Source organism: Populus nigra, chromosome 15 (genome assembly GCF_951802175.1).
Source record: "Populus nigra chromosome 15, ddPopNigr1.1, whole genome shotgun sequence".
Lineage (NCBI taxonomy): Eukaryota > Viridiplantae > Streptophyta > Magnoliopsida > Malpighiales > Salicaceae > Populus > Populus nigra.
Window position 1 is genome coordinate 11,917,852 of NC_084866.1, and position 10,022 is coordinate 11,927,873.

At 32.2% G+C, this 10,022-nt stretch overlaps 1 protein-coding gene across 1 annotated transcript; it reads left to right on the forward strand.

The window, feature by feature from the left end:
- The first annotated feature begins 8,469 nt into the window (after positions 1–8,469).
- On the forward strand, positions 8,470–9,240 carry LOC133674305 (uncharacterized). Its single transcript, XM_062095352.1, has 2 exons — positions 8,470–8,768; positions 8,854–9,240. Exons 1-2 carry the CDS (start codon positions 8,645–8,647, stop codon positions 9,099–9,101), a joined length of 372 nt encoding a protein of 123 aa, XP_061951336.1. The 5' UTR covers positions 8,470–8,644; the 3' UTR covers positions 9,102–9,240.
- The last annotated feature ends 782 nt before the right edge of the window (positions 9,241–10,022 follow it).

Below are 10,022 nucleotides of genomic sequence, written 5' to 3' on the forward strand. Positions count from 1 at the left end.
ATCTGGTATTTCAACTTTTCTTCAGCTTCTGTCATGGCATCTACTACCAAAGAGATTGTTTGGTTACGTTGGTTACTTGCTGATATGAGAGTTTTCTTTTCTCATCCTACTCCTATGAATTGTGACAACCAGAGTTCTATTCAGATTGCTCCCAACTCGGTTTTTATGAGCGAACTAAGCACATTGAGATCGATTGTCATCTTACTCGTCATCATCTCAAGCATGACACCATTACTTTGCCTTTCGTTCATTCTTCCTTGCAGATTGCAGATTTCTTTACCAAGACGCATTCCATATCTCGTTTTTGTTTTCTAGTTGGTAAACTCTCGATGCTTGTAGATGCCGCATCGTGAGTTTGAGGGGAGATGTTAAGTAATATTTATTTAGTTTTATTTATTAAGGGTAGAATATATTTTCAGTTTAACCTATATATAATTTCTTTGTATTTAGGTTAACTTAAACATTCATAATAAACATCTTATTGAGAATTCTAGCCTCCTTTTATGTTTGATCAGAATAACTTTAACAAATTTAAGGGTCTTCCCAACCTCATCAGGTGCTGGCTAGCTGACCTTATATGGAGCAAGGCTTGTAGAGCCTCCTTGTTAAATTTCAGTCCCATCCAACCGTCATATCTGAAGTTATGGTTGTTTTTGTCAGACTAGACATTTAACGTGTCCAGACTTCTTCGTGGACTTTGCCTTGTCCACCAGGCACAAACATGCCTCCAGATGACGTTCCACGCGGGCAAGAACAGTGAGATGAATTTATGGACACCTTTCTGTTTATTTTGAACGGCTATGTTGGTATATTAAGATAATTCAAATCTTGTTTGAACGTGGAGTGTACCAATCAGCCTTGTAATGAATTCAGATGGAAGTTGACTCGGTTTGCTAGGCAGACCTACTGTTCTGTTATCAGTAATCAAGAGAGTTTTTAGAAATTTTGTTTTAGAATTTTGTGTCTGCTCTACTGCAAGTGAGGGAATCGTGATGGTAAATGAGTCTTTTACCGTCTGTTCTTTATTTCAAGAACGAGTTGGGTGCAATCGTGATGGTAAATGAGTCTTTAGATTGGTTACTTTGTTTTTAACTTTCATAAGAATAATTGTGCAGACTGACTGGACATGGCGTAGGTGCAAATAGAAAGGGAAGTACTCTTGCTTCTATGCTATAATAGGTATGACGTATCTCCAGGATTACAAATATAACCTGAAATGTCAATGTTCTCAACCTAGTTAAATATCATAAATTAAATTGAATATCCGCCATTGCCATGAAACCTAATGATATTCCGGATGCTTGATAAACTATTCTGCCGACTAAAGCATGGATTCATCCAAATGCCAGTATTTCCTGTCTAAAATACCAGTGGACACCAACTTTCTAAGATACCAGTACTGCTTTATTTGAATTTTGCAAAGCATATGTCAAAGGAACATGTTTAACAGCAGAAGAGTAAGGCCTTTGCATAGTAAGATCTAAATAAAGCCTGTCTGCTATTAGTTGGAAGCATTGTATCTAGGAAAAAAGATGGAAAGATTTGATTAAATTAAAAATCATCTTCCACTTTAGGTGCTTTAGTAGTTCATTGACATTGCACCATTGCCCTGGAGTCAACATTTGATATCGGCATCAAGAATCATCCTCCACCTAGCTTTGTTTTGTGTCAATTGTTTTTTGGCAATCTAAGTAATTTACCCCATGAATTTTATTACAAGGGGTATTCTGTAGAAAACTCGAAGCTAGTCTTGGGATAAAGAAGTCCTAGCTTAATTTCTTCTTGTCATTTTTTACTCAAAAGTTATTTTTGCTGATATGCAATATGATTCTGTTCTGCCCTTTTCTTATCATGAAATCAAGTGAAGTAAAATCTTGCCGTTCCAAATTCCCTTGTCATGCTGGAAAGAGATACCTTACTTATTAAGTTTGCTACTTGTGTCAATTTGCTAGGCTGTTGTAGGTATCTTTCAACAGACGTCCATGTGCAGGGAGGGACATTTCACACAGGCAGGTAATATTTTAAATTCTTGATTGCTTGCGGCACCGCTTATAAATATCTCCTCCTTGTTAATCATAGAGTCCACTAAACAACAAATATCTTAGCTACTTTTCCTTAGCAGACATGACTCAAATGAGGAATGTATTCACTTTCCTGCTCTTCAGCCTCCTCTTGCTATCACACTCTCTTCCAAGTTCAGCTGTCAAGAGTCATTTTGATAAAGTTCCCACCAAACCCCAACTGCCTCAGGGAAGACAAAATGACATGATCAGTTCATTTCAGACTCCGAAGTTAGGAGTTTACATAAAAAAAAGGGCTCGTTTTTATCCTCGTAGTGGTCGCAAATCGTCTGCTGTCCGAACCCAACTTCCTTCCAGCCATATAATTGGTTCCGTTCTCGCCTTCCTCAGTTTCTTCCTGTTCTAAGCCTGATATGGTTAATTGCGCAATTTGTTGAAGTTGAGTGTTCAATAATTCTCTCAATGAGTCGCTGTATACCAAGCGGTGCCTTACCTTATTAGGAAAAAGGATGTCTTTTCTATGTTACCCTGCCTATGGCTTTTGCACGTGCCTCGTATTTATTTAGCAGATCTTCTCAGCACAACTAGAGGATCTGCATAAACAGATAGTCATAGCAGTTAGTTGCTTTTACCAATACTGAGGCTGTTAATTTTCTTAAACCATGCAGTCAATGCATGTATTTAACATGGGCGATCATTGTTCCAATATTGTTCAGTAAATAAAATATCGGCCTATTTTTAGTATATCTGGTTTGGTGGGTTGTCCATAAGCGCTTGTTTTTTTTAAAAAAAAATAAAAAAATAAAAAATATGGGTTATAATAATGTCAGCATGGGTGGGACCTAGTATTGAAATTTGGACGAATCTACTAATTTTGAGTTTGAAGTAATCTCCTTTTCCTTTAGCATTGAGCGTGACATGAAAACTAGAATAGCCAACAGGACAAGAACTGTCTAGTTGGCCCGCCCGAGTATATTGAAAATTAAGCTAGTCTTTTTTATATTGCAGCATGCCTAGCATGTTGAGCATGCCTTAATGATGGATGGGGTTGATGACTCTAGCTTACCTGTATCAATAATGATTATTCAATATTTTTCACTTAGTATTTTTATGTATTAAAAAAACTTGGGGATAGTATGGATTTAGTAATTTATCAGATCTAACACGTTTGGATTCAGCTGTCAATTGAACACAAAGTAAGATGAACTTAGTAAGTTGTCAGATCTAAAAGACTTGAGTTTAGCTGACAGCTGAACTCAAGGTAATGTGAACCTAGCAGGTTATTAAATTCAATGCACTTGGGTTTAACTATCAACTAAATTCAAGGTAACATGAGCATAGCATGTTGTTATATTCAATAAACTTGAGTTTTATCACCCACTAAACCTAATGTGATATAATTTTTTTTATGAATATACATGCTTCTTCTTTTTTTATCTAAGTTTAGCTATATACCAAGTCCAATTGGTCTTAGATTTAAGATTATAGAGCTCTATTCTAGGTTAATGATATAAAATACTCGTGTCAAAGATAATCATCTCTCTACATTTATAGATTTATACAAAGTTTCTCAAATGACCAACCATATTTTTCATTTCATTAATGACTAGTAAGAAATATTTATCTTATTAATATAGTATAAAAGATCTTTATCCCTCATTAATGTCACCAATTGAAGATGAGATTTTAAGCCTTCTTGTCTTTATCAAAACAACAAGATTTGAGAAGTATAAATATTCCCGAACCATCCAAGTAAAATATTCAAAACTTTTTCTATCCTAAAAGTTTACTCTTTTTTATTTATTTATTGTATTTCTTATAAAAATTACTAGTTTTATTATAAAAAGCTCTTTAAATTCCATCATCAGGAATTGTTTTTGCAGGTAATAAAACTTTTATTACTAACCTAGTACTTCCTGAGCTAAGAAGAAAAAACTATATAGTTGAACATCTTAATTAACCTCAATCTAAATACAAAAATAACCTGCTGGATTTTGAAACATCCTCAAATAATATAATACGAAGCTTTAGACTGTAAGAAAACGTAGGATATTTCAATCTGACGGGGAACCAACATTTTGAGGTCCTTGGCATAAAAGGGGGTTAAAATCTGATGGGAACCAATTATCTTTTATGATGACTGAAAATTGTCAAGGCACCCATTTTGAGTAAGCAGGATCTTATTAAAATCTCAATTTTTTCGTAGCTTCAATTTTTTTTAGTTTATTTTTTTAATTTAATGGAGATGTTTAGGTCAGTTTACGGATACCTCGACTAATTTTATGGACCCTGAAGTTAATAACCATGTAAATCTTTAATAGTTATTATATAAACAATTATAGAATTCAAATCTAAAATCATGTAAAATATAAATTTTTTGGTTGAATTTTACACAGGCTTCAAGCGGCTAAAATATCAGATGGCATGTTCCCATAAAATCTTTTCCCTTTCGGTGCCACGTTCCAAGAAAGGTCAAGCTGCAAGAAAACAGAAATGGCGGTTCCAGGACCCCCACAGCTTTCGGTGACATAAGCTATGCCAAAAAAGTTTTTTTTAAAAAAAAAATCAATAATAAAATATCCCTCTCTTGCTGTGGCACAATCTAGGCTCACAGTTCTCAAAGGGTCACATTGGATTTGGCTCGGAAATCCTTTCTGCTCTGAGCTTCTCACCGGCGAGCCTCGGCTCCATGTATACAGTCACATTAGATTTGTTAACAATAACTAAAAGCAAAACTGAAAAAATTAAGTGTTAGATATCGATCAAAATATTTAATTTTATAATATAAGATATTTATCTAAATATATTTATTAAATTTGTTTATTAAAATTAATTTTTTATTAAATCCAATAACAATATAAATAAATACTCACATGAAAATAATTGAATAAAATAAAAAAGAAAAAAAATACCATGTAAGGTTGCATATATTAGAAATATTTTCTAAAATTAAATATCTAATATTTTTAAAAATAAATTTCATATATGTATATATAAAGTTCATAAATAAATTAGATTAATATCTTCAAAAATCAAACACACCCAAAACAATTATAAAAAAAAATTTTATTAAAAAAAGATTTGCAAAACTCATGGGCTAGTTTATGAGACTATGATAAACTAATAAAAAAAATTAAAGATAACCACATAACAATTTTTTTAAAAATTAATGTTGAGAGATGAAGTTAAAAAACAAAATGAGATAAAAAAAAATGTTGACTTGAATTAACTTTCCAAACACGTGATCCAAGTCATTAGATTGAAAGCACGGTAAATGAAAAAAATCACGAAGTCTAATTTTTAATAAATCAAACGTTGATGGATGAAATTAAAAAAATAATCAATTATACAAAATGATCTAAAACAAAAAATATATATAATAAAAAGAATGAGGGTGAAAATCAAAATGAAAAGTAAATTAAAGGACAACAAATAAATAAATAAATTGAAGGGTTAAATTAAAAAAAATAATTTAACAAAAGGAAAAAAACAAATTAAAAGAATGAAGCCAAATTAAAAAAATATAAAACTTAATTGAAAAACAGAATTGAAAACTCATAATTTTTTTTTAAGAAAAAAAGATAAAGAAAAACTTGTAATTTAACTGTCATAATGAATGGTTCTTTGCATCTATATACACGGTATTTTACACAATGTTTAGCCTACGCACTTTATTGTTTCTGTTAATTTAACAGGGTTCAGAAACATTAACATTCATTGATGGAAGTCAATGAAAGAACCCATAGTACGAGATTTGCCTTTATTTATATTTAATTATACGTAAAAATGAATACAAATAATTATTTTTTGTTTCTTTAAATCTTCACATATATATACAGAATTAATATAACTCATGACATCATTTTTATAAATAAAAATATCGATAAGAAAACATCACCGCATATGCTTTCCGTTGAGGTTAAGCTTTATTAATTCTCGAGGATCGTGTTTCCCTCAGCCAAATCCGACAAAAAAGCCAATCCAACTTGAAAAATTCGGTGCTTTAGACTGGTGGTTCTGAAGTTTAGGTGATTCTTCTGGTCGGGGGAGAGGGAGGCAACAAGAAGCACAAGATTTAAAGCACAAAAGCTTGTTGAAGGAAATTTATGATAATTATTCGTGTTTGATCTTCCTTTATGCAGTGCGCTCAGGCCAGTTGATCCAGAAAGTAATCTTTATTCCCTCTTCTTTTACTCTTTTGCATCCGCCTCAACTCCTTCACCGGCAGTCATGCACCGTCCAGCAGCATATCCCCCATTTTTTTCCATTATTATCTTTAGGCGCCTGAAAAGAATGAACAAGTGTGAAAAGATTGAAGGGAAATTAAGACTGTATGCGAATTCTTATTCCGAATAGGTCGACTAACATCATTTTGAACGGTTGAAGTTCGTTTTCTATATATATATATATATATACATGTATTAAAAAATAATATAAAATTATTCTTTAAATCTTATTTAATAATCTGAACTGCGATAATTTTCATGTATTAGCATTTATTTACTGTTTTTTTTTGGATTTGCTCTTTAAAAGAATAACCAATGAGAGGGTAATAATTCATTGTTTTTAAGCTCAGTCAAATGCTTAACGCAAACATGTATGAGTCATTTAAAAGCAAGTTTAGTTTTTTTTACTACAAATAACATATTTAATTTTAGATTTTTTATTTAAATTATAATTTTTTTCTTAAATAATACTCATTTAATTATCGAAGAGTACTCAAATATAAAAGAAATTATTTTTTTACAAATATCAAATATAATTAACCAATTATCTCGTCCCGAAAAGATAAATCAGAATATAACAACTGGGATATTAATCAAATATCGCAAATACTAGCTCAGTAGCTTTACCGGCGGGATAAATACGGAGCTCATCAGTATGATACCAGATTCATAAATTCAAAATTTAGCGACGTATTCTATCATCATCACAAACGCATATCAAATCAACATGTATTAGCACCTCATAAAGAATCACAATCCAAGGAAGAGCATAAATCAAGGAGGAACAAAAGAATTTCTAACTCACGGGGAAGGGAAAGTGCCCAGTAGGTTTCCAGTGATTAGTACCAAATATTCATATTTCTCCTTGGGAATTTAGAATGAGCAGTAGAAGTATTCTTCTTCTTAGTTTCAGAATTGTAACCGAACCCGAAAACAACATCAAATAATAATTTGCCATTCTTGTTTTCGTTCTTGGCTCTCGAGGAAGGAGTCTCTGTGTGCTCCCTTGTGACAGGATTGCAAAGGTAGAAGCTTTTCTTTTTCTTCGACTGAGTTTAAAAAAAACCAAAGCAAGCCATTAAAGGAGCCAGATGTTGCTGGTGATGGAGATGTTACTGGAGTTATGAATGGTTGGAGCAGCATTGCGTACGTGAATTTAAGATTTATGATTTATTATGTAAAGAGAAATCAACTATATAAATAGAAAGACATAAAATATATTTTTTCAAGTATAAATAGAAGATATTGCTCCACTTCAAAGGCAAAGACAGGATGTTTTAAATAATTTTTTTTAATATAAATTACATTTTAGAATCAGAATAATTTTAAAATTAAAATGATTATTTAATACAATAATAAAGTGATTTGACTTCGTGATGCTCTTCGGTCTCACATTAAATTGACATGGAAGCAGTGTCACTGAATCTTGAATATAGAAAAAGACTTATTGGTGGGGTAGAGAAATTTAAAATCTGGGCATGCAAATTAGAGCCGTTAGAGGATTGCAAATGTTAGTGTGAGGCAGGGTCCTCCTATACTGCAATATAAATATAAAGCACACGCTTCAAACATGGTTAAATAAAATTTGAATTTTTTTATTTTAGATACGGTTGATATAAAAAATAATTTTTTAAAAATAAATAATTTTAATATATTTTTAAATAAAAATAATTTAAAAAACAATAAGCATCTCCATCATTCAAAAAAATCAACAGAATTCAGAATCTTTCAAGGGGATGAAATATGAGTGCTAATTTAATTAAAAACATGTTGAGTAATAAGATAGTTTAATATAGGGGTAAGGAAAAAAAAACCAAAAAACCATTTAAACTGAAAAAATCAGAAAAAAATAACTGAAAAAACCGACCAGTTTAATTTGGTTTCGATTTTATAAGCCTTAAACCGAAAAAACTGAACTGAATTCAAATAAAAAAACCAAGCCAAACCGGATAAAAACCGAGCCAGATAAAAAAAAACTGGTTTTTATTCTAAAATAACCGAACCAAAACCAATCGGTTTAAATCAATTTCAATTTAAAAAAAAAACTTATTTAATTAATTTTTTTATAAAAACTAAACCTAAAAAAAAAACAATTTGTACTTCATCTTTAAACCCGTGTACAAAGCATCTTATTTTATTCATGGAAAAGAAGGAAGAGCATCTTATTGCAGCCACAGTTAAGCTAGCTGGAGTCAGCAACACTACAGCAAAAAGAAGTCACTGAACTTATTCCATTTCCTTAATGGCCCACCTGAGAGGAAATCTTATAAGCGACCAACGCTAATGTAAATCCGGTGAGCTCCAAGAGGTAGCTGAATTGTCAACTGAACCTTGTCTCTACTTCTCTCACACCTGCTTAAACATTTGAAATAGAAGTTGAGAAATAGCAGGTATAACATGAGGGGAAGAATACTAGCATGGCTGCTGCTACTCATTTGCTTCACAGCCCTTTCATGCTATGCATGCGAAGGAGCGGTTGCCCCTCAGTACAACGCATTGATGAGAAGAGATCAACTCCAGAGTAAGTGTTAGCAAGATTGTTTCATACGGATTGTAGAATTTGCGTTTTTTGTTTCGAAACTCCCTGTTCCTCCTGTCCTGTGCAGATGTATACGGGATAATAAGCGAATCAAAAGAAAAGGGTGATCGGAGAAGGCTTGAGGGGGTCATGCATGGCGTTGATTTAAAGAGTTTGCAAAGAGCCAAGGGAATTTATGGTGGCGGAGATATGCTTCGTCCTCGTTCCAAGTCCAAGAGTGGAGCCCATAGTTTACTGTTGAAATCCTCTACAATTCTGTCAAAAACATTCAGATATGCTGTAGTTGGATTCGTCATGTTTTTTGTTTTCTTTTGATTAAGATCGAGATACAATAGCTTTGTTACCAAATCTTATTGTTACCTAATTTACCTTGCTTTCATCCTCCTTATTGGTGGATTTAGCTTCTTGTTGGAATAATATTGATGTTAATCAACTATTCAATTTGCTCCGACAATCTTTTATTTTCTTAACTTTTGGAAAAACTTTGTATTGTGGTAGTTTTTTTTTTTTTTGTTATAGTTTGAAAAAAATTATTTTATAAAAAATATTTTTGGTTGAGTTTAGTTTGATATTTATATATGTTTGGTTAAAACTGTGGTTGAAATTAAGGTTGAATAAAAAATAGTTTAATAGTTTAATATATATATATTGATGGTTTTTAATTTTAATATTGTAAACTTAACTACTGTTATTACATCACGAAATAAACAATACTTTATATAAAATATTTTTTATTGTTCCTTTAAACCATCTATAATTCCATCATGTACGAAATCCATCCCACAAAAACTACAGTTTTCATGACTTCCTGATCATGCAACAATATCAAATAAAATATCATCAGAACAAAATTGGGATTGCGATCAAATTCTGCAAATGCTACTTCATCAAGTGATCTCCGTCTAATGAAATTATATAATGTCATCGATTAATGTTACACACTAATTTTTTTAATAAAATACAATATCTGAGAAATTTTGTTGGAATTTTTTATTTTACTGGTCGGACTGGTCCAACACATACCTTGTCCGACAGAACAATGGAGACACTTTCCACTGTTCATTTTGCATAACAGTGGAGAGCAGCCCAAACGAAGGCGAAGAGGAAGGGGAAGAGCAGCGCAGGGTAAGGGGTAAGAGCAGCGCAGGTGAGCAGTGAAGGGGAAAGCCGGTTACTCTCCACTGTTCACATGCAACGTGAACAATGAAAACGAGGAAGCAGCTTGAAGGTGAAGGA

What these genes read in the sequence shown, in the direction of transcription:
- LOC133674305 (XM_062095352.1), top strand. Translation starts at nt 8,645, where the DNA reads ATGAGGGGAAGAATACTAGCATGGCTGCTGCTACTCATTTGCTTCACA. An exon ending in GAGAAGAGATCAACTCCAGA is followed by an intron (nt 8,769 to 8,853) that starts GTAAGTGTTAGC and finishes TGTCCTGTGCAG; the next exon opens with ATGTATACGGGATAATAAGC.